The following is a 25,295-nucleotide window of genomic DNA, read 5'->3' as shown; positions in this document are numbered from 1 at the left end:
AGCGCTATACCCCTACGCAAAAAACTATACTGGCTCCCTATCAAAGAACGCATCACTTTCAAAATCTGCACTATGGTTCACAAAATCATCTACGGAGAAGCACCGGAATACATGACAGACTTGATTGACCTACCAACCAGAAACACATCCGAATCAACACGATCAAACCTAAACCTGCACTACCCAAGCTGCAAAGGACTAAAATACAAATCAACTTACGCATCCAGTTTTTCCTACATCAGCACACAACTATGAAACGCACTGCCAAAAGCCTTGAAAACTATGTACAACCACTTACACTTCAGAAAAACACTAAAAACTCACCTGTTTAAAAAGGCATACCCTTCCGATCCAACATAAATGCCTGATCTCTGCGACACAACAACACTAAAGTTCGTAATGGTCATTAAACAACTATTCCGTTGTACCATTCCTTTATGTGGTCCTACCACACGAACCTTATCTTACCACAACAAAACCTTGTATTTGTTTACTCCGGAGTCAGCAGCAAGTCTCCGGGACTATGTAAGCCACATTGAGTCTGCAAATAGGTGGGAAAATGTGGGATACAAATAAATAAATAAATAAATATGATGTGCGAGAGGTTCCCACTATAGCCCTGTCCATCTCATAGGAGTTAGATAAACCCACATCAAGATCTTGTATTGTTGCCCAACAACTGCTGCATTCAGACAGCATCACCACACATTCAAAAACAAGTCTTCCCAAACCTCTTTCTCTAACCCTTCCCCTAATTCCCTTTCCCATGCCCTCCTTGCTGCCATCACCCCTACCTCACAATGATTACACACACACATTTATAAATCTACCCAATTCGTCCCTTCTCCTTACTCCTTGAGAAAACCTGTCTCCAGGTTTCTCGCAAACCCTTCCCTATTTTCCCCTGCCAGACATACACATACTTGCCGTAGGTCCTCCCATTCCAGTAAAGGAAGCGACAGGCTCCCCAGCACCACCAATATGCCCCACTGTTCATTAACTACCCTCAAGCTTATTTCTCCCTTCCCAGTACTGTCAGTCCCAGGTAAACATTCTCTGCCTGCCCTTTCCCTTCTACTATCTCCTTCCAACCAGTGCTGATGCCTCTTTGGGAACTGCCATTGAGTAAGAAACCAAAAAGAACTGCCAAATACTAATAGTAAAAATATGGTAAAACCAGCACTAGGCTGATGCCTAACCCAAATAAGGTCAGACACTACTTTATGCAAAGAAGATTAATGGCACCCTGAGGGGTAACATCACAAACAGATATAATGCCACCGGTATCCAGTTCATTCACATCAGATTTGCTCTTCCTATCCAAGTCTAATGTTCTTCCATTTCCTTCTGTCTATCCAAATTATGATGTTCCTTTTCGAACTTTGAATGTTAGTATTGTAAACCACCCTGACCTGTTCGTCAGATAGAGAAAGTTCTAAATAATATCTTCATGGAATTCTCTCAACATAGGTTCACAATTCAACTTATACATTTTACCCGTTAAGGGGCCTTTTTACTAAAGCATAGAGCACACTAAATGCTGTGTGTCCTACTTTATGCCTATGGCCCACTTAGCACACACTAATGTCCATTAGCATGCGCTAAGCTTTAGTAAAAGGGCCCCTGTGTTTTAATGCTATCTTCTGCTAAATTACTGCTGGTAAAATTATTTTTCAGCCATTTCTGTGGCCTTTTCATAATTACTTGACTTAGTATTGATGAAGCTTTGTTCCATGGTTTACCTGTTTGTGGCACTTCCCTGTCCAGATTCATTTTATTCAAATGCCACAATGTCAGAAGGTAATGATGTTTTACTTTGTGTGTACTTGTCCCAAGGTAGATTGAAGTCTGTTCCTTTGTTAAATCAGACATTATTACTGTTGCTACAAAGTTGCTGAAGATTAGTATCTCAGCCACCCCTGGGAAATTCTATATTAATGGAATTTGTATAAATTGGATGTATAACTCTTGTGCTAATTAAGATTGCTTTCATTTTCTGGTATAGTCTCTCCATTTTTAGCTTGAGGACATTTGTATAGAAATTGTGAAATTGCAGTGTATGCACTGTAAATTGGTATGAACTTCTTTGTAAATTGGTAAACCTCTTTGTTGGCAGTTGCAGTCATAACAAACTGCCTGGACAGACCCAGAGCCTTTCCTCTGCAGCTGTCCCGCCCTCGCATAAACAGGAAGTTGAATCAGGGAGCGTGACAGGTTCAGAGAAAAGGCTCTGAGTGGCCCAGGCAGTTTGTTATGACTGCCACTGTCTGGAAAGAGGTGAGGTTTGACTGCTGGAGGAGGGGGCTGATGAAGGAGGGGCACTGGAGTCGGGGGGGGGGGGGATGGCTGAGGCAGGGTATAGCCACAGCCAGTATTTTGGATAGGCCCAGAGTTAATTTGGATGGGCCCTCCCACGCTGAGATTAAAAAATTACAGTTTGTTTTTTGTTTTACTTACCCCACAACCGACATCTCTCCTCTCTCTCCTCCACAGCGTACCAGCATCTGACCTCCTATTTCTGGGTCCCATCCTTCCACAGTGTGCCTTGTGAGCATCCTCAGCACCTGCAGTGGTTCATTTTTGCTGCCTGTGCTGGTCCCACAGGCTTCCATCTGCCGTGATGTGGCACAACCCGCCAGACAGGAAACGATGTCAGCAGGGGTGGGATGCGGGGGATGGAGGCCTGTGGGCCAGCACGGGTAGAGGAGTGGATAGCAGCAGGTGCTGAGGAAATCTTTGGGGTGCACCAGGAGGGATGGGGTTTGGCAACAGGAGGGCAGATGCTGGAGCGCCACAGAGGGGAGAAGGTAGTGTATTGTCATTGGGTGGGCCTGAGTCAAGAATGGGTGGGCCTGTGCCCACCCAGGCCCACCCGTAGCTACACAACTGGGCTGAGGTCAGAAGAGAATGATCCATGGCAGGAGGGGAAGGGGAAGAAGCAGAAAGAGCAACAAAAATATTCAAATAACAATACAAAGTATAGCATAATATACTACTTACAATGTCAATACTTTAACTAGCTCCGCCCCTGTGACAACCCCAAAATAGCTGGTTTTGACATAGACGCTAATCAGACATTTTCAGTGGTGCTAACCGGATAAGCAGAATCTTGTTGTAATCCACATAAAAGTGATGTTTTGGCCATCTGAGGTATATAAGTACATTTGAGTGACTGACGAGGAAAAAAAATGCATGTGCAAAGAAAAAAGTTGCATGCAACTGATCTCAGCTACAGCACATGTGGAAAGCAAGTCCTGTTGCAATATGTGCGGCTGATGTTAGTCCTTGTATTACTACCTAGTTATGCACCAAAATTAGACATGTGAAATCAGTTGTTATGCATTTTAGATCAGTGGTTCCCAAATCTACCCTAGGTGACCCCCCCCAGCCAATTAGGTTTTCAAGATACCCACAATGAACATGCATGAGATAAAGGTGCATAAAATAAAGGCAGTACATACAGATGTATCTTATGAATATACATCATGGGTATCCTGAAAACCCAACTAGTTTTGGGAACCACAATCTAGAGTGGAGATTCTTAACCTTTTTATGCCATGAACCCTTGAGAGTCTGATAAAACCTATGGATCCCTTCTCAGAGAAATATATATTTGAGTGCATAAAATAAACTATATAGCTATTTGAATCCATAAAATAAACTATATAGCTATAGATTGCATTACAAAGGAAACCAGTTATGCTCAAATACATATTCTTCCTTCTCTTAATTAATCTCTACACAATACTAACTGTACCTGATATACTGAAATAACTATGTTAACAATACTATGTAAGCCACATTGAGCCTGCAAATAGGTGGAAAAATGTGGGATTCAAATGCAATAAATAAATAAATAAAAATGATCATATTATTAAGCAATAAATACGTATTGACTTATCAATTATATGCTTTTGGAGAAAAGGATATTCTGGTTTCGCTTTTTTAGGGTATAATTTTAAATAGTGATATTTATTAGTTTAACAATATTTTTGTAGTTTAGAGACCATAAAATTACTTTATTGCCTACATTCATTATTGAATGAAAAGATACCTTCAGGTTAGAAGCTAATGAAAATAAAGTAATTTGTGTCTTTAGTTCACATATTCTCTAAAATCAAGGGGTCTGTGGATGAACCCCTGATCTGGAAAATTGAAGCACTTTGGCAAATACATTAATTCAGTCTCTTGTTCTTATATTTTAAAAATGTTTATAACAGAAATAAACACATCTGAAGAAGTATAGTCTTAAAAGCTCATATATTTCAGTATCCTTTTTTGTTAGCCTATTTTTAAAGGAACAACACTTTTCACAGATTATTCATAAGAATAGCCATACTGGGTTAGACCAATGGTCCATGTAGCCCAGTATCCTGTTCCCAGCAGTGGCCAATCCAGGTCATAAGTACCTGGCAGAAACTCAATTTCATGACCACTATAGGTACCCAAATCCTACACATATGAAATTGAAATAAGTACTGATTGCAAAAAGGAGACATACTTAGTAGGGCAGCAAGAGAAGACAATTATGAGGAAAAAGACAAGCGCTGTCTGCAGTTTCTGGTATTGCAAGTAAAACGCACCTGTGCGATACCAGTGATGCTCTTAACTTACTGAAAATGCTTGTTACTGAAATCAACCTTAGCAGATCCACAAATATTGGTTCCTGCGTTGCTCATTTTACTTTGACATTTAAAGGTTTTGTTGATTTTCTCTTCCCTGTTCTATATCAGTTTCAACTTCATTAAATGTTATTAGCATGATAATTTTATACGTTGTACTGCCAAAGTAATACAAAAAGTTTATATATCCCGCCCTTTACTACATACCAAGGACGCGCCCAAATCTGTGTTAAGATTTCACCAAAGGTGCCAACTGTGACCCACCTTCAGAAGGGAGGTTCCACCTCAGTCCTGTTTCTCTTTAGGGGGGGGTCCACCCTAGTGCATTGTGGGATTTGAAGTCCGATACTAAACTGCTTCAGGTAGTAGGACGGCAGGGGTAAGGACAGAAAATCGTCACACTAAGAATCTGTCTTAAGTCCGTGGTTTTCTGAACAACCGCAGACCGTCCCGTTAGGAAGCCCTTCCTTTGCTCAACGCACCATAACCTCTTCCCCTGAGCCGGAGGAGCCTGGGCGTCGCCGTTTCCTAGCAACAACAGAGGCAGCGCCGCACCCTTCATCCACCGCACGGCTTCGCGCGGTGAGCCGGGAAATGGAGTTCTTCTCTCACGCTCATCTCCATTATTCTTGACCGGCGCTACTTCACGGTGAAACCACACATCCCAGAACGCCGCGGAAGACCATTTTTTTCTCCCAAGAGTGGAGAATCCGCATTAGGTGAACTCGGAGACGGGAAAACTAAAATTTGTAACAAAAACAAACAAACAAAAACTGCCGCCTAACAGGAGTTACCTGAGAGAGTGGCCAGTGTAGGGGCCGCAAAGCTTCCTGGTAGTTGTATTTTACAGAGATCGGCTGCTGCGCCTGGGGAGCAGTGTTTTCCTGGTTAGAAGAACTACAAGTTCCAGGAAAGAGAGCGCGAAGGGGTGTGAAAGGCAAGCAGCAGCGCGGAGTGTGAGTGTGACTCCCCGCGCCCAGCGGGCTCTAACCTGAGGTAAGGAAGCTGGACATTCGGAAAGCTCGGCAGTCGGCAGGGGGATAAAGAGGGCGCCCACAGCTCTCGATAGCCTTTGTTAGGTTAAGCATACATACACCCGGTTGTTCAGTTTGGCTCACTTCCTGGATGGCTGTGCGAGCAGAAATAATGCTGTGGGTTACATACAATTGTTCCCACGCAGCATATGGGATTAAAACCTATTTCTATCCAGTGGATAATTTATTTGAATATTGGTCTCTTCCTTTCTCAATGGCTAACAGGATTTGTGTGGAAATCAGTTTTCACTGAGTAGCAGCCTATACTGTGGAACACTCCACATTGTAGGGCTGCCACCTGCCCTAATAGCCTGATCCAGTTCTGGGTATCCCTGGCATTCTCCCCGTCTCTGCGTCTGTTGATTGGTACTTCCGGCTTGCCTACAGAAATGGGAACTACAAGTCTGGAGATGCACTGGGACAAAACCAGGACCTAAGTGTCAAAACTACTGCGTTAATAGTGTAGACCTAATTGTGTGGTCTACTGTTTTAAATTATTGTCTGCAAATTACAGTTAATCTCAAGAAGTATTATAATAAAAGCCAAAGTTACTAACCATTGGTGGAAATTAACAAAAGAGGCATTAGTGCCCTAATGAGCTGCAGAATTGTGGTTATATTGGTATGCACTGCATACTTACCAACTGTATTATTTGCAAATGCTGTATATAAAGAACACATAAGAAGATAAATCTTTGCAAAAGAAAACTTACAATCCATTAAAAAAATCCATCAGATTGGAGTGGTGGTAGATGAGTGCATGCATACTTTGGGAATACAGAGGGTAATTGTAAAAAGTAGGCACTAATGGTTACATGCAAAAATGTTCAGAATGCTAGCATATGCACACATAAATGCTTGCTATGTGTCTGAGTGTATTCTACTACTACTACTTAAGATTTCTAGAGCGCTACTAGGGTTACGCAGCGCTGTACAAATTAACGAATAAGGATGGTCCCTGCTCAGAAGAGCTTACAATCTAAAGGACGAAATGTCAAGTTGGGGTAGTTGAGATTTCCTGAGAAGAGGTGTAGTGATTAGGTGCCAAAGGCGACATTGAAGAGGTGGGCTTTGAGCAATGATTTGAAGATGGGTAGGGAGGGGGCCCGGCGTTTGGGCTCAGGGAGTTTGTTCCAAGCATGGGGTGAGGCGAGGCAGAAAGGGCGAAGCCTAGAGTTGGCGGTAGTGGAGAAGGGTACTGAAAGGAGGGATTTGTCTTGAGAGCGGAGGTTATGGGTAGGGACGTAAGGGGAGATGAGGGTAGAGAGGTAAGGAGGGGCTGCAGATCGAGTGCCTTTGTAGGTGAGTAGGAGAAGCTTGAACTGTATGCGGTATCTGATCGGAAGCCAGTGAAGTGACTTGATTCTAAAATATATGCAAATCTTACATAGCATGTGTTTTACAGGTGGGTATACACATGGTCAGACTCTGGACAGCGCATGGATGGTGCGTGCATATACACATGGAACTTATAGAGTTCTATAAGTTGTGCATGTATCACTAGCAATTAGGTGCACTCGTGCCAGCTGGATGGTTGGAGTCAACACTTATACCTAAATGCATACACATTTATATACCTGGTTACACTAGTATTCTATAAGGAAGTAAGCACCTGCTTTCTTTTATAGAACATATATGTGTATGTTCGCAAATTATAGAATTACCCCCACAATATCCCCCAGATTCTAATATGGTGCGCGAATTTCCGCACACAAAATTGCATACTATTCTGATATGCGTGCACAACTAAATTGCCTAATGAGCCAATTAGCACCAGTAGTTGAGTGCTAACAATTATTGGCCTTAATTGGCAATGTTTTAGATTCACATGTGCCTCTTGCTATGCACTCTTCTATAAAAATCACACAAATCTTACAGCACACAATTCAAAAGGGGATATGGGTAGGTCGGGGCATTCACCAAAGATGTGCACAGTACCTATTACTGAATACTGGGGATCTGTGCCTAAATTATACTCCAAGATTTACACCAGGTTTTAGTTGGTGTAAATCCTCACGCCCAAAGTTTGGCATGGAAATTGGTTCTAAGCGCTATTCTGTAAACAGCATGCAACTCAGAACACTGTTTATAGAATAATGCTCCACGCGGATGTTTTTCATTGCCGTTTATTGAGCACCATTTACTGAATCTAATTCTATATGCATTTCTTTGCACCCCCATTCCCACTTGTGTGAGAAAACTCTTTATCAGTGACCAAAAGATGACATCTCACAACATGGCAGACAGTTACATGAACAGGTCTGATGTCAGAAACCAGGCTTCTAGAATGTGATGCAGTCTTGCTGGGTACAGTTAAAGGGAACTGGCATTATCAGAGCTTTTCTGAGGCTTAGTATTTATTCTGTATCTAAATTGCTAATTAGTATGTAAATTAATTGGTGTTTCTGAGCAGTTAGCACATTCTTTACATTATTACCATGGTGCCCCTCAAAACATAGTGTTGATTACTTTAGAAGCCCTAGTCACAATTTGGACCTGCAGAAACTGAATATATATCACACATTTAAAACCTGATTTTTAAAAAGCCAAAGTGTAAACATCATATGGCAAGGGTACAAGATGAGGACAGGCCTAAAATATACATCTGCATTCCCCATTTCAGAAGGAAGATCAATGTCATGATTTACAGCTGCTCCCAGGGTTGTCTAGGTTATGTGAAGGTGATCACATCTCAACTTTAATATACTGCAAATAATAAAAATACCTAAGCGGTTTCCAATAGAGCAATAATATTGGGTACAAATGAGGGATCACATAAGGAGGCCTAAGTTACAATCATAGTTATAAGGTAGGGGAAAAGAAGAAAAAAGAGGTATTTTTACTCTACAATAATTTTTTTTTTGGGGGGGGGAGGGGGGGGGTTGAAGAAAAAGGACACAAGTGAAAATTGCAGGCCAAGGGCAACATAATCAACAGTAACTGTTAGGTCTTAAGTTACTCGTTTGTAGACGGAGAAGCTTGGATGAAAAGATGAGTCATCAGGATAGCTTTGAATTTCTTTAAAGATTATTTTGTATAGCAATCTACTGGAGGGATTAGGGGAGGTCGCCTCTTATTCCCCAGTGTTTTGCCCCCCCCCCCAAATAAGAAAGCAATACTTAGAAATGATATAGCTGTAATAGCTTAGGGAAACATAGATGTGTAGGTTTTTAGAGTGGCAGACATACATATGTATATTGCCATGTTGGCCCCATTGATATTTTAGATGTTGGCGCTTGTAAAATGGATGCTCCCACCACGTGTACTCAACACACAAACATCCCTTCATGCATATGTTTGAGAAAAGGCTGTACTTGGCAGATCATTTTCTAAAATTTTAGGAGAAATTGATATGTCGTGACCTGGATGTCTCAATTCCTATTTCTATGTTTTATTTAAAATATGGCTTTGCACTTCTGGTCTTGCTTTTTGTGTGTCTGTGTGTGTGTATAGATATAATAATTGAGAATTTCAATGTCTTTTATTTGGCTGAGAAAAAGAAGCAACTTGTGCAGCCTCTACGCTCAGGTACAGCAGCGCCTCTGGCAAATTGTCGTGCTGGTCCAATATAAAAGGTTTCACAACCTGCAAAGACCAGTAATAAACAGCTACTTGTACTTTCTTGTTACTTCTTATCAGATTTTAGGTTTAGGAAATCTTGTTTCGCAAAAGCTCTATGTGAAACAAGTTTACATTAAATTTTTTTTTATTAAAGAATTCAACAGACAGTCAAGAATATGGTACAGCGGTTCAACTTAACTGTTAAAACAAATCCATCTCCTAACAAACCCCACTACCCCCCCCCCCCCCAACCATTTATGACTGTTAATTTCTTTATGTAAAACACATTTGGTGACATAAACACCTAACCAGTCATAAGAGACACAATCATTGTCACAGTTTGCAACACCAATATTCCAGCGTACCACAACCAATGAATAGATTAACTTCTGTAGAGAGCTTGTTCCCTTATAGCCCTCCACACCAAGCCCCAATATCCCAAACAGAACTCCTTCTATCCCAAATCCTCCCTCCTATTCCCCTAAGATCCCTCCTATAATCCCTTCCCCTAACCCACCTCCCATCCCACTCCATAGCAGAAACTCCAAAATCCCTATGGAGACGCACGGGGAAGCCACTCTACCCTCCACCCCAGAGAGTTCCTATTGAGTGGTAGAAAGAGCCCCGAGATGATTAAGAATGTGGCTCCGTGCCCGGTGTACCAAGCTGTTGATGTAACATTCCCATGTCAAGAAGAATTGACATTGCTTCTTAAAGTTAATTTGAAAATCTCTAAGTTCCATCGTAAGCAAAGCATGAAGTCTTTGGAGCCATGGAGTGGAGGAGTGGCCTAAGTTATTTGAGAATCTCTAATTTCCATTGTAAGCAAAGCATGAAGTCTTTGGAGATATGGAGTGGAGGAGTGGCCTAGTGGTTAGAGCACTGGTCTTGCAATGCAGAGGTGGCCAGTTCAAATCCCACTGCTGCTCCTTGTGATCTTGGGCAAGTCACTTAACCCTCCATTGCCTCAGGTACAAACTTAGATTGTGAGCCCTCCTGAGACAGAGAAATATCCAGTGTATCTGAATGTAACTCACCTTGAGCTACTACTGAAAAAGGTGTGAGCAAAATCTAAATAAATAAAGAAATAAAATATTATAGAGCCTGATATCTGGGATGCCAAGGCCTCCTCTATCCCAATTACCCATCAAGTGTTGAAAGTGTTCACTTTCATCTGTGGCCATTTTCTCCCCCAGCAGAATCGAGAAATCAAGCCCAATAGGGCCCACAAGTCCCCCCAATATTTTTCTCATGTTACGTGCTACGGAGCGTTCCCGCCAGATCAGACAAGACTCTAGCTAGACGATTCGCCAAAATTTTGGCAAAGAGCTTTGTTTCATAAGGGAGCAGGGAAGAAGGTCTATACAACTCTGCCTTAAGGGGGTCTCTTCCCGGTTTTAACAGCACTATAATTTGAGCTTTTTTTCAGAGAATCCAGCAACACACCCCCTCCAACAAACTGATTGAAAGCCATTGTCAAGCACGTCGTTATGTCAGATACCAAGATCTTGTAAAATTCCGCCTTTAGCCCATCTGCTCCCAGCGCCTTTTGCAAGGGACTTGCCTGTATGTTACATCTTACCTCGTCTTCCGTTATAGCACCATTAAGAAGATCTTGGTGTTCCCTCTTTATCTTAGGGAGAGCCTGCCCAGTAAGATACGTCTCACTCAACAGGCCTACGTCCACAGAGGGAGAGTATAACTGCTCAAGAAGTTTTTAAAACAGTATTAATTCCCTCCAGCGTATGATGATAGATTCCCTCATTGTCCTGCACCTGATTAACATGTCGTACGCCACCCAACTGTTTCACCAGGCGTGCAAGAAGCTTCCCACATTTATTAGCATGTTTATACAATTGATATCTATGGTAGGAATAAGACCTTTGCGTTTTAGAATGAATCACTTGGTTTAAGGCCGCTTGTGTTGCCAGAAGCCTAGCTTTGTTAGCCAAAGACGGTGTCTCCCCAAAACGTTGCCTATCTCCCCAAAATGTTTAACCTGTGCTTCCAACCGGAGTATCTCCACATCCTTTGTCCTACGTTTGTGTGTATAATAAGAAATAATGTAACCTCTCAGCACTGCCTTTGCAGCCTCCCAAAAAAGTATATGATCTGAGTGAAAACTTTCTCTATTGAACTCTGCGTATTCCTTCCACTGCAAACTTAAGTGATTATGAAACTGAGTACAAGTCCCTCGGGAATTTCCAGTGAAAATGCCCCCGTGGTTCTGCATTCCAAGAGAGAGAGATCCAGATCAGGGCATGGTCAGAAACCTGCATAGGCCCTAGCTCCACTCCAAGAAGAGCCCCAGAACAGCATGTCAAAATTAAAAAATATTCTGTGCGCGATTGTGTGTCATGGGCTCTAGAAAGATGCGTATAGTCCCGCTCACCTGGGTGAAGCAAACGCCATGAGTCTATTAAATCCAGAGAATTACATACCCAGGGAACTCCTCGACCGTAGTTCACAGGGCCCACCCGTGAGGAGCCAGATCTGTCCACCAAAGGGTCAAAGACCGAACTAAAGTCTCTTCCCAGGACAATTGGAATCTGTTCAAAAGATTGAATATGTTTGAATATATTCTGATAAAAGCTCTTGTCATATTGGTTGGGCGCATATACATTTACTAGCAACAGAGGTTTCTTATTCAAAAGCACCTTGACAATGATATATCTGCCCATGGGGTCCACTACTAATCTTTGCTTTTCACCCTGGAGACCTTTACGAAATAATATAATTACCCCTGCTTTCCTTTGCTTCGAAGGGCCCTCTATGTAAAATGTGAAACAAGTTTAATAATAATGCTAGTACTATATATATCTTGTAAATATTGTAGGTGAATAGCCTGAGAAGTTACATTAAAAATAAAAAATAAAATTTTAAATATATATATAGAGAGATAGATATAGAAATATAGAGATATACATATTTTTCACCAAAAATAGTGGATGCAGGGAAGATAGTGCAGACAAAAACAATAATAACATTCAAGAAAGCCCATGATAAGCATTGAAGATCCCTTATTGAGTAGAATCAGGCTCTGTGTTTCAATGTTACTGTGGTGACAGCAGGGTAACCGGTGCCATAAACTTGTTCTGAGAGGATTCAGAAAGAAGTATGATGGAGGAAACGGGTGATGTTATTAACCCCTCTCACTACCATTGCTGGCTGTTCAGGGCCCAGACTTCACTTGCAAGAGGGATTGCTAGCAGGATGGTGCTGGGCAGTAGCTGTTACTCTTAGAGCTGTATTGATTTTTAGTGCCTGGGTATGGAATAGGTTCTAGGGCCCAGCTTGTGGCAGACTGATAAGACTTCAGGTTGCTTAGCAACCACACAGACTGCTATTGCCAGAAAACTGCCCCAGTGCAGCTGCATTGATATTTTTTGATGCCTCAAATTTGTACATCAGATAAGGTGAGCCTGTTTCATTCTTAATCTGCCTCTGTTTTAATTCAAGGGAGTAACTTCTGCTGTGATTAATGTTGGTTATCTGGACTAACAGATGAGCTGCACTTTATGGCTGATCCTTCTATGACAATGCATTCCTGTTCTCTTTCTCTCTGTAGACGGCTCCTCTTGTTCCTGGGCATGGCAGTGCCATACATCCTTCTCTTGACCAGATTTATTGTGCAGGCCGCTGCTGATTCCGCAAGCGCTTTGGTATGTACAGAAGGCATGCTCCATGGCACAAAGTGGCATGCCATCTTCCAGCATCTATGACAGTTCCACATTCAATATATTTGACACACAGGGACAGGGGAATATTCTACTGGGGAGTTTGGGTTGAACATCAGTAGTCTCACCTTTGAACATCTTCCTCAGTACCATGTGTTTACTTTCCCTACTTGTTTTACTCTTCATTTATTTTAAATTCATAGTATTGAAGGTAATTTTTTTGAGCCTGTCCAGTGGCTCAGATGTAAGTGCTGTGCACTTCCGTACCTACAGTTTTCAATTCAGATTCCAGGTTGTCGTTTCCATTTCCCTAGTTTACCCAGGATCAAAGATACTGCAAAGGCAGTGCTCACAGTCTCAGGTTTCGAAGGGAGCCAGACTGCATGGGCTCTGAGCCAGGATTGTCATCACAATGGGCCTAATAAAGTACATGTTTTCTAAGTGAATTTCAATTTTTCAGACTGGGGGGGGGGGGGGGGGAGAGATCAATGCAGAAAGCCGCACATTAGAGCGCTGACCGCATAACTTCTACTGTGAGCTTTCCACAAAACTTTACCGCCAAGATGCAGTACCATGCAAATTACTGCTGCATTAAAAAAAGTGTGCTGAACAATGCTATAGTCAAAAAACCACTATTGCAAAGAGGAAATGTGTTCTACAGCAGATGTTGCCACAGAAAGGGGAAAATGAAGGGGACAAGCTGGACATGGAGGAAGGTGAAAGGGGAGATAAGGCGGACATGCTGAACTTGGAGGAAGGTGAAAGGGGAGATAAGGGGGACATGCTGAACTTGGAGGAAGGTTGGAAAAGGAGATTGGGGGAACATGCTGGACAGGAGGGAAGGTGGAAGAGGAGATTGGCGGGCATACTGGATATGGAGAAAGGTAGCAGGGAAGATCAGTGGGATATGCTGGACATGGGAGAGAGCGGCAGGAGAGATCGGGGGGAGATGCTGGAGAAGAAAGAAAGTGGAATGGAAAATCAGGGAGAGATGCTAGCTGTGAGGAAAAGGAAGATGGGAGGGATGCCTGACATGGATGGAGAGGAAAGGAAGAGAGGGGAGATGTTAGATGTGGGTGGGGGAGAGACAGAGAGCTAGATAGAAGCAGTAAAAAGAAGGAGCTTGAAGACTGGAGGATGATAAGGAGATATGACATTTTGAGATACAAAAATTGGAGAAAACTGAGCATGAAAAATCAACATCTAAGGGGAGGAAATGAAGGAGGAGAGAAAAGAAATGGTAAATGGACAGGAGGCCCTGGACAGCAAGCTAAGTGGATAGAGGAAAGAAGAAACAGAGGCTGGGAGCAATATTAAGAAAATAAAATCACTAGACAACAGAAGTAGAAAAAATACTTTTATTTTCCATTTATTGATTGGAATGTGTCAGTTTTAGGATTTAATATCTACTATCTTTAGATAGATCTCTCAGTTTCTCTTTTTATGTCGTAGTACGTACAGAGTCTGGCTTCTTGAGGTTTCAGGTTCATTTTTGCCATATATTTCTACTTTTAGTTTGTGGTCACTTATCCTTTATTTGGAAAGAGTCTATTTCTGTCCTACATGTATGACTGAGACCAGATATTCTATTAGCATTGATTGTTGGGACCTATATATAGTAATCCAGTTTGTTCATTTTTCTCAATAGATTCACTGTGATATTTAGGATTAGATTAGATTTATTATTTCCTTCTAGTTCGCCCTTATCCAGAGCGAATTACAATAAAACATCCATAAAAACAATGCTGCCTTTTCCTAGGACAGTCCTTGTTGGTGCTGTTACAGAATGGTAGATTTATTCTATTGGTCTTGAGTGATTTTTGTAGGGTTTTGTATTAATTCATAATATGCCTCTACTGGAGAGGGATTATGTTGCTGTTATTGGGCTGAAACTGGAATCAGACCTTTTTGCATGGTGAATTCTATAGGGAAATGCTCTAGTTCTGCTCTGCACCCATTGCTGCATGAGGAAGGCTTTTGTGTATGTAGAATACATGTTTGCATTTAACTGTCATTGTCGAGTGGCCAATGACTAGCAAATATGATGGCTTTGCAAAATTTGGGTTGGAGTGCCCTGAATATCAAACAAGCTTGAAGGTGTGCTCCAAAATAAAGGTTGAGAAGCAGTGGGCCAGGAGAGTTGGTGGTCTGCAAGCTTTGCTCCACTACTTGCCATACACTGTTTATGCATAATAAGGTGGTTCTGCGAAAATTTCTTTTAAAGATAGTGTCAGATTTTCATATCAACCAATCTGTAATTTTGGCCAACTTGCTTTGCTAAACTTCATTCCAGTATAGAGCAGAGGAAGGCCTCCACACACTTCTTTGTCGAACTTTGTTTTTTTACCTCGGAGAGATTGATGAATTATGCAGGACTTCTTAACTCTTTGGGGTCCTTTTACAAAGTCGCCCTAGGGTTTTTAGCGCGCACTAAATGCTAGAAACGCCCATATATTCCTGTGGGCGTCTCTAGCGTTTAGCGTGCACTAAAACCACTAACACGCCTTTGTAAAAGGACCCCTTTGCCTTGTTCAGACAAACAATCCAGGAACACCTGTGTTCATGTGCACCCTATGCAGATGGATCTCAGACAGCATCAACTTTTGTTTTTCTGAAAACATGATATCTCCAGGCAAAGTCACAGCCCACTGACTCTGAGTTAAACATAAACATAGTATATGACAGCAAATAAAGACCCACATGATCCATCTAGTCTACCCAATAAGGCAGCCAGAGCCATACCCTCTACTCTGTGCAGGTTACACTCCATCATAATCAAATACTGGCATAGCAAATAGGGCAGTCACACAGTCATGGGAGTGTGCTTTTATAATTTTGAATAGTCACGTTCATTGTCATTACTTGACAACTTGTGTAGCTAAACTCTGTTATACTCACTTGCAGAGAGATGCATGGTGTTATTTACTACTACTACTACTACTTAACATTTCTAAAGCGCTACTAGGGTTACGCAGCGCTGTACAATTTAACATGGAAGGACAGTCCCTGCTCAAGGAGCTTACAATCTAAAAGACAGGTGTACAATCTAGAGACAAGTGTACAATCTAAAAACAAATGTAGAGTCAATCTGATAGGGCATACTATATTTCTCGAAAGGTTAGGTGCCGAAGGCAGCATTGAAGAGGTGAGTTTTAAGCAGAGATTTGAAGATGGGTAGGGAGGGGGCTTGGCGTAGGGGTTGAGGAAGATTGTTCCAGGCATAGGGTGAGGCAAGGCAGAATGAGCGGAGCCTGGAGTTGGCAGTGGTGGAGAAGGGTACTGAAAGGAGGGATTTGTCCTGTGAGCGGAGGTTACGGGCGGGAACATAGGGGAAGATGAGGGTAGAGAGGTAGTGAGGAGCCGCAGACCGGGTGCATTTGTAGGTAAGGAGGAGAAGCTTGAATTGTATGCGGTATCTGATCGGAAGTCAGTGAAGTGACTTGAGGAGAGGGGTGATATGAGTATATCGGTTCTGGCAGAATATAAGATGTGCGGCAGCGTTCTGAACGGATTGAAGGGGGGATAGATGGCTAAGGGGGAGGCCGGTGAGGAGTAAGTTGCAGTAGTCAAGGCGAGAGGTAATGAGAGCGTGGACGAGAGTTCGTGTGGTGTGCTCAGAGAGGAAAGGGTGAATTTACTTTATTTATTTATTTATTGATTGATTGATTGATTGATTGATTTACCATCTTTTTAAAGGAATTCATTCTAGGCGGTGTACAGCAAGAATAAGTCAAACATAAGCAATAGACAATTACAGCAGTAAAAATAGCCACTTGGTATTCAGTACGTACTTTTATGAGACAGTGCTGCTTTGATTCATCCTTGCAACAAGATACTGCCTTTGGGCAATCTGTTCTCAGAAATATTTTTGCTCTTTAAGCTGCTCCACCATCCTTGTGTTAGCAGGCTGTATGGATTATCCTGTTTTATAAGGGGTGGTCCTCTGTTTTGGAATTACAAACAAGTGTGCCTGCATCTCCCCTGCTTGTCAATGGAGAAAGCATAGCTGCTTACCTGTAACAGAGGTTCTTGTAGGCAGCATGGAGGTACAGCCACACTTTTGCCTGCCCACCATCCCCTCATCTGTCAGTGCTAGGACATTGATAAAGGAGGATCTACATTCAGTCATTCCATGTAAAAAGAATTCAATTAAGTGTATTAATAACTATATAATTTTTATTTTAAAGTTTTTATTTTCTATGATTTAGAATTTGTGTGCTCTGTTTTATGCATGTTCCTTTTGTAAGCTGCTTAGATCTGTGATCTGTCTGGATAAACAGAGCAGAAATTAATAAATGGAATGGAATGGTTTAGGTAGCCTGAAAAATACACATGCATTTCCCATTTTAGAAAAGAAACACATACATACTTGCAAAAATCTTGATGCCAGTATTTACACCTGTTCTGAGGAATTCGTATCAGCTAAATACTCGTTTGGAGAAGCGAGGGGGGGGAGGGGATGGGGCATGTTGCTAACCTCTCCAAAATTGAAAACAACTTCAATAATGTAAAACTTAAGTTTTCTAGTTTGGCTTCTTATTTGTTTCCCCTTAAATGTCCGTTTTGTAAAATCCAGCTTTTGAGTATGGAAGTGGAGGCAGTTATACGCATAGGTTCCAAAACTGCCACTTACATTTTCAAACCCCAGAATAATGCTGCTCTTTGTTTGGACCTGCTCCTTTGTAAAACAGCTGTTCCCCCTAGACATGTTTTTCCTGCAGCCTTTGAAGTATTTTACAAAAGGCTTCACATTCAGCAAAACTTTTGTAAAACACTCTGCAGATTCTGAATGTCCAGACTTTTTCTACCTAGATGACCTATGCAAAATCAGGTTTTAGATCTAGTGCATCTTATTATTAGAAAATGTCTAAACTTTTTTCTAATACATTTCCAGATTTCTCCACCCGAGTGCTGTATGAGTATGTTGGATGCTAATGGTACCTGCTCGATAACCAATGAGTGTAGTCCAGGTAGTGTATTACATAGTGTATTGCCTGCAGTTACCGTACTAAAATTGGTATGAAACAATCTGCATTCAGGGGCCCTTTTACTAAATTTGCTGTGTGGGAAAGGACTTGCCGCATGGCAACCCAGAACTACTGCTGGTCCAATGCGTCTGCCGGTGGTAGTTCCGCTTCGAGTACATGCCATTTCCAACACTATGAAAACTTTTTCTGTAATTATCAGCGTGGCACTAACCTGGTGGTAATCAGTGCTGCCCAGTTACTGCCAGGTTACCGCAAGAGCCCTTACCGCCACTTCAATGGATGCCAGCAAGTGCGTCCCCCCCCCCCCCCCCCATGGCCATGTGCTAAATGTAATTTTACCATGTGGCCATGCCAATTTTTGGCCTTTTTTACCCACTGTGGTAAAAAGGTCCGTGGTGCATGGCAAAAAACAGCCACCACTGCTACCACAGGGCCCTTTTTACCGCAGCTTGGTAAAAGGCAGAGCATGGGGGTCAGTGTGCTTATGCATTTTATTTTCTTTTGGCTCAGGGAAGTTGTTTCAGCATTGTAGAGACTGACACCTGTAGGTCGCCAGTTCATATCTACCTTAGGTCAGCTGGGACTTGAAAAGATGGCTCGCATGAAATGAGTTGATAGTTTGAGCTCCATTTAGAGGGCCTTCACTGAAGCTCACATCATAGCCCCTCTCAGATACCTAGGAAACTATGAATTCTGCTGTTTGATTTGTGGCAAGGATATGGTGAGAAAGAGTTTGTGATTATTGACCCTTGATCTCCAAAAGAACTTTACTTTGAGGGATCAAATGTTTCCTTAGAAAAAAATATTAATTAAGAATAAACTGAGGTTTACCATGGCCTCAGAAAAATTTAAAATTTAGTTATGCTGTTGAAAACTTTCCCTATAGTTAGGGTACCCAGTCTCCTATGATTCTACTACCATGGGAAAGGCTGCAAAATTATGCCCTTTCCATGTTATTCCCCATTTGCCATGGAATTGCTGTAGCAGATGGAGGCCAGAGTACCAGCAATGATGACAGCAGCAGTCTCAGTCCTGTCATATCTGCTTCCATGTCTGGACAGTCACACTTAGAATGAAATGATTTTTCTCTGCGGACAGGCAGGCCAGTTGTATTCTCACATCTGAGTGATGTCATGCAACAGAGCCCAGTGCAGATGCTGAGTAGTGAGATGCTTATCGAAATTTCTAGCAGTGTCCCGCTGTACATGTGCTGGTTCCTTCCTGTCCAATGCGTGAGCATGGGTCCCTCAGTCTTCGTTTTTCCACAGAGCAGGGAGGATGCGTCTTTTTCTCACAGTGCACTTTTTCTCTGGTATTGCAGTGCCTTCTTGTGCAGGTATTTTTGTCCCTTTTGTAAATCTTTTACCCTTAAAGTTTATTTTACATTGTTTCCGTTTAGTGTTTTAGTATTTTTGGCTCTTCAAGTTACATAGGAACATAGTAAATGGTGGCAGATAAAGACCTGTACGGTCCATCCAGTTTGCCCAACAAGATAAACTCATTTTACATAGTAATTACATAGTAAGCGATACTTTATATATATACCCGAGTTTGATTTTTCCTTGCCATTTTCAGGGCACAAACCGTAGAAGTCTGCCCAGCACTGTTCTTGTAGTAAAAGTTCTGAAGCTAACGTTGAAGCCCCTTAAAATTTACACTGCAGCCCATCCATATCTATTCAGTCACAATCAGGGTACAGACCATAGAAGTGTGCCCAGCACTGGTTTTGCTTCCCAATTACTGGTGTTGCCACCCAATCTCCGATAAGATTCCGTGGATCCATTCCTTCTAAACAGGATTCCTTTGTGTTTAACCCACACATGTTTGAATTCCATTGCTGTTTTCATTTTCACCACCTCCCACGGGTGCCCCACTCTTGGAAGATCTTGCAGGCTACACCCTTGTTGAGAGACCACTTGTGTGGTTGCAAAACCCTGCTCAGTCTGTCCACCAGGCAGTTGTCTTTTCCTGCAAGGTCCATGACTTGGAGGACCATTCGATAAAGGAGGGTCCACTGCCTCCTGACACAAGAGGTAGTATCTCATACCCCCCTGCTTGTTCACATAGAACATTGCAACCTGGTTTTGAATGAGAATAATTTGGTTCTGTAGCCGATTTCTGAAAGTCTTTAGAGTGTTCCAAATAGCCCTGAGCTCAAGGACGTTGACATGGTAAGCTGTTTCCTGAACAGAGCAAGTACCCTGGATGTGAAGCCCATCTACATGAGATCCCCATCCCAAGTTGGATGCATCCATTGTTAACACCTTCTGAGGAGGTGGAATTTGGAATGGCAGCCCCACAGTCAAATTAAACTGAATTGTTCACCAGAGAAGGGCATGATTTAACTCTGGAGGAATCTGGATTACATCTGCTAGATTCCCAGCCACCTTAGACCACTGGGAAGCTAGGGTCCACTGGGCTTCTCTTAAATGGAGACATGCCATGGGAGTGACATGCACAGTTGAGACCATGTCAGTCTCAACATTTGCTGAGCTGTGACCTGCTTGCTGCTTTGGGCCTACGAAGCGAGTGTTATAAAGGCCTCTGCTCTCACTTGGGAAAGAAAAGCCTGAGCCTGCAATGTATTGAGCAAGGCTCCTATGTACTGCAGTCACTGAATCGGGAGACAGTGGGACTTGGGGTAGTTTATCACAAACCCTAGTAGCTCCAACACCCAAACAGTTAGGCACATTGACTCTGTTGCTCCCTCCTGTGATGTGCTGTTGACCAGTCAATCATTCAGATAGGGAAACACATATACTCCCAGTCTGTGCATGCAAGCTGCATCTACCACTGGACATTTGGTGAATACCCTGGGAGCTGATGTGAGGCCAAATGGCAAAATGTGATACTGGGAGTGGTGTTTCCCTATTCGGAATTTGAGAGACTTCCTGTGACTGGGAAGTATTGAAATATGGGTATAGGCATCCTTGAAGTCCAGAGAGCATAGCCAATCTTTTTTTCTGAATCATGGGAAATAGGGTGCCCAGGGAACCTTTCTTTGACAAGGAATTTGTTTAGAGCCCTTAGTTCTAGGATGGGACGAAATCCTCCCATCTTTTTGGGCACAAAGAAGTAACTGCTACTGTCCCTCCCTATCCTGACCTCTCCCTTCCCTTCTTTTCTACCTGTATGCTTCCTTCCCCTATCCCTTTACTCCCCCTACTTGAGATCCCTTTGAGATTTCCCTCTTTCTCATTTCCCTATTTTTAATCCCCCTCCTTCCTTTCCAGCACTGGTCTGTAAGATGCTTTTTCTCCAAAAAGGGCCAAATAAAAATGCCAGAAAATTGGTTTTTATAAATACATAAAGAATTAAATATTTACATTTATGAAAATGGGACACAATTGTCACAGGGAATTGTGGGCTTCACCTGTAACCAATATGTTTCCAGGAAGTTCAAGCTAATTCAGATCGTTAATGTGGGGTGGGTTTTCTGAAAGTGTATCCCAGTGAATGCTCCCTTAACATAAAATAAAACCTTTGTTTAATGTGTAATAAGTACTTGAAATACCGCCTTGCGGTTTTCCAAAATTACAATAGAAATATACAATAAGAAAAGAACTCCATTATATAACAAGAAAGATACATTCATCAAGAATCCCAATCGTACTTTTTCAAGTTAATTTCCTCATTGAATTACTTCTTTTGGACTCCACTGAGAAAACAATCCTACAAAAAAAGCAGAAATCTTGTTTCAGTACCCACATATGAAGAAGAGATAAATGCAGTCTTCAAAGCTGAGGTATTACCTGTATATGATTTTTGTTTCATCCAGTAAATGTTCTTAGAACCCAGATAGTTTAATCACAAGGCAATGTAATATTAATAAACAATCAATCCGCTCAATTATGTGTCAGGGACCTTACTAGAGCCCTAAACTTGAATTAGAAAACATTTTTGAGGCTCAGAACAGGAGCATTGTCCCCTGTCTACTTGATTAGATTTTTTTTAAAGCAAGTTTTGGATTCTAGCAGCTTCCCTTTGTTCCTTCCCTGTTAAACAGCAGGTTTGATAGAGACTCTTGACTTGCATTGTGCCCTTTGCCTGAATTCAGTCAGCATGTGATTGGTTAACCAGTTGTGCTCCTATTTAGGTTGTTACAGACACTGGACTGAGGATGGTGGCAGCACCTGTATGAAGTGCAGGAAAGAAAATAGTCTGGAGCCTGAAGGTTTTCACAATCTGACGGAGTGCAGGAACAGTAAGTTACTAACCATGACCCCAGAATATTCAGCTAGGAATCCCCCCCTCCCATCTACTAGCACCACAGTATTGGGAATAAAGAGCCAGTACAGAGCATGTTCAGGTCTAACAATGTTTATTTTATTTATTTGGATTTTGCTCACACCTTTTTCAGTAGTAGCTCAAGGTGAGTTACATTCAAGTACTATTTCTCTGTCCCAGGAAGGCTCACAATCTAAGTTTGTACCTGAGGCAATGGAGGGTTATGTGACTTGCCCAAGATCACAAGGAGCAGCAGTGGGATTTGAACCGGCCACCTCTGGATTTCAAGATAGGTGCTCTAACCACTAGGCCACTCCTCCGCTCCACTGTGTGTATTCATTTATTGATTAGGATTTATTAACTGCCTTTTTGAAGAAATTCACCCAAAACGGTATATAGCAAAGTGATGTGCATGACAAAATATGTGTCATAAAGGATTTGATTATGTGGCTGTGTTGCAGATGGCCTCATACCTTCAGCAGCCACACTACATATTGAAAATTATTTAACAGACTTTCAGCAATTTGTTATTGCATTTATACACTAATCCTGAACCAGTCATATGATGGAATTTGGCTAATCACAAGGCTTGATTCTTACCCAGTATATAGATTTGAGCATCATATGATCAGTGTCTATTTTTATTTCATTATGTTGTTGTATTTTGGAGTGGGTTTTCAGCTTGCAGTTGGGTGTGAGCTCAAAACCAGAACACAGACATCATTAGTGTTGTGTAATTGATGCTATAAAAGGAGGCAATTATGCAGTTAATTGTTATGTATTCTTAATTAAAGGCTCTATACTACAGTTTAGCAGATTTTGTGCACATAAAAGAGCATGTCAAGTAAACTCCATCAAAGGAATATTGTCCATGTAACAAACCAGTGAATAGAAACATGTGCAACACCATTTTAGACAGGTTGGAGAAGTAGGAATTGAGACGTGCAGTCAGTGCGTCTCGAGTTTCACTAGTATTTCATAGAAATCAAATAAAATAAAATATGGAAAAGAAAATAAGATGATACCTTTTTTATTGGACATAACTTAATACATTTCTTGATTAGCTTTCGAAGGTTGCCCTTCTTCCTCAGATCAGAAATAAGCAAATGAGGTAGCAGATAGTATATATGAGAGAAACATCAAAACATTACTTTGACAGTCTGACAGAGTGGGAGGGTGGGGGTATGCATGGAGACATCAAAGCATTTCATTGATATTCTAATAGAATGGGTGTTGGTAGGTGAGAGGAGGGTAATAAACATCTTATTTTCTTTTCCATATTTTATTTTGTTTGATTTCTATTGATTACCTTTAAAAGTGGACTAACACGGCTACCACACCTCTCTACCAGTATTTCAGAACTCGTCATTATTCCAGCACTGTCACAATGACCATTTTTTTTTTTTTGCTAGTTTGCATTTAAGGGGGCAAAAACCACTGGGGGATTAAATAGAGAAACTTCCCCCAAACCCTCTAGTGGAGTGCTGCGCAATAGCCGCTTTTCCCAAATCCTAACTGTGCTTGGTAGCAGGTTGTAACTCCTTAATGTCGATTTTATTTTGTCCCCTTCTGAAATGGGGAATAAACATCTAGAAACTGACCACACACTTGGGTTTGATACATGAGTATCCTGGCTTTGTAAAATGGAACTTAATTGTTTAAGTGCTTGTTTAGGCACATATCAAATGCTAATAGGGCTTGTAAAACAAGGGCCATAGTGTGCCACGTACATAATGGTATACAAATCCATCTGTTCTGCGCATATCTTAATTTGTAGAAAAAAAGAAAGTGAAACTGTGGAGCCAAGGAAAGGTAATGTGAATCAGCAACAAGAGCAACAGAAGAGGGACTGGATTAGGCAGTACAAATGACTGTTCCCTGCTTTGCTCCAGGTTCGCCCCGCCCCACCCCTTTCTTTTTCTTGCAGGCTGCCTAGGACTGAAGCAGAACACTTCTATTGTTCCCCCCAGAAATTAACTCTAGTTCTAACAATTCATTTACATTGAAAAAACATATAATCAATAAGGCTGCATGTTAATCACAATTAACGTGTTATGTGTTAGTCGTGATTAAAAAAAATTAATGGCAACTAATAAAATTCACTGGGCCGCAGAGTCTCCCCCCAGCATCTCCCCTCTTTCTCTCCCTTCTCCTCCAGAGGTACCTCAAATCAGGTCTTCTTTTTCTCAGCTGCAGCAGCGATACTCTCTCTCTGTCTGCGGTCTGCTGCAATGCGTTCCCTTTGACCCACCCCGCTCCTTTTGATGCAATTTCCTGTTTTCTCATGGGCTGGTGGATCAGAGGGAAAGTTTTGGAGCATGCTGCATGCAGCAAGAGAATATCACTGTGGCTAAGACTCTGCTCCCCAGGCTTGCCTTGAGCTGGCACACTCGAGCCAGCAGGGCCACTGGCACTCAGGTAGCGCATGGTTAGCTTGAACTGCTCTTCGACGAAGCATTCTGGGGCACACTCACTGGCCAGCATGCAGGCTTCCGTCAGCAGCTTCAGGTGGCAGTGATGCTCCTCAAGCTCAAACAGCACAGGCGGGCTCAGCTCAGTTAGGGACACTGTTCCCAGCTCAGCACAGCTCTGCTCCTCGTGTAGCAGTCCATGGGGCCCAGTAAGGTCTCCATAGTGATCAGGTACACGACGTGAGAGAGTAGAAGAAAGAGAGAAATTGGAGCCTTGGGGGGGGGGGGGGGTGGAGGGAAGGGCAAGAGAGAGAAGAGATCTAGGAAAGGAGGGAGAGATGCTGGACCTAGGGGCAGGAGCAAGGGAGATATTGATACTCTAATCATGCAGTTAATCATGTTTAAAGATTTTAAATTGCAACGCAAGCCTATAAGAATGCACCATGGGATGAATGAACACACACACATTAAAATCAGAAGGGACATTATTAGATAGTGAGTTACATTTATTATTTAACTTGTTGCTTTTGCTTGACAAGTGAAGTCCAGGTTTATCCAGTAAAGCGCATCTCTGCTTTGTTTTTCACAGTCAGTTTCTATGGAGTGGATCTGGAAATGAATGTAAGCAGGGGACATCCATACCCACACGAAATGGGTAAGAACTGCTTTGCTTGCAGACCTTGAATGTATTTCAGGCAGCACCTTGTGCTCTCAGGGGCCAATGTGATAAGGTGAATTAACCCATGTTTATCTTTTTCTGAGCTAAACTTTATTCA

At 42.1% G+C, this 25,295-nt stretch overlaps 1 protein-coding gene across 1 annotated transcript in view; it reads left to right on the top strand.

The window, feature by feature from the left end:
- Positions 1-4,978: 4,978 nt before the first annotated feature.
- Positions 4,979-25,295, top strand: part of C13H1orf159 (chromosome 13 C1orf159 homolog) — a 42,775-nt gene continuing 22,458 nt past the window's right edge. The window contains exons 1-5 of the mRNA XM_030186042.1: positions 4,979-5,001; positions 12,785-12,878; positions 17,788-17,863; positions 21,978-22,085; positions 25,109-25,174. Coding sequence (XP_030041902.1) covers positions 12,807-12,878; positions 17,788-17,863; positions 21,978-22,085; positions 25,109-25,174 — 322 coding nt within the window. The 5' untranslated portion in view covers positions 4,979-5,001; positions 12,785-12,806. The remainder of the gene's footprint in view (positions 5,002-12,784; positions 12,879-17,787; positions 17,864-21,977; positions 22,086-25,108; positions 25,175-25,295) is intronic.

The sequence above is a fragment of the Microcaecilia unicolor genome, chromosome 13 (assembly GCF_901765095.1).
Source record: "Microcaecilia unicolor chromosome 13, aMicUni1.1, whole genome shotgun sequence".
NCBI classification, from domain to species: Eukaryota; Metazoa; Chordata; class Amphibia; order Gymnophiona; family Siphonopidae; genus Microcaecilia; species Microcaecilia unicolor.
Note: the sequence above shows the minus strand (reverse complement) of the source record. Positions and strands in the feature narration are given on the sequence as shown.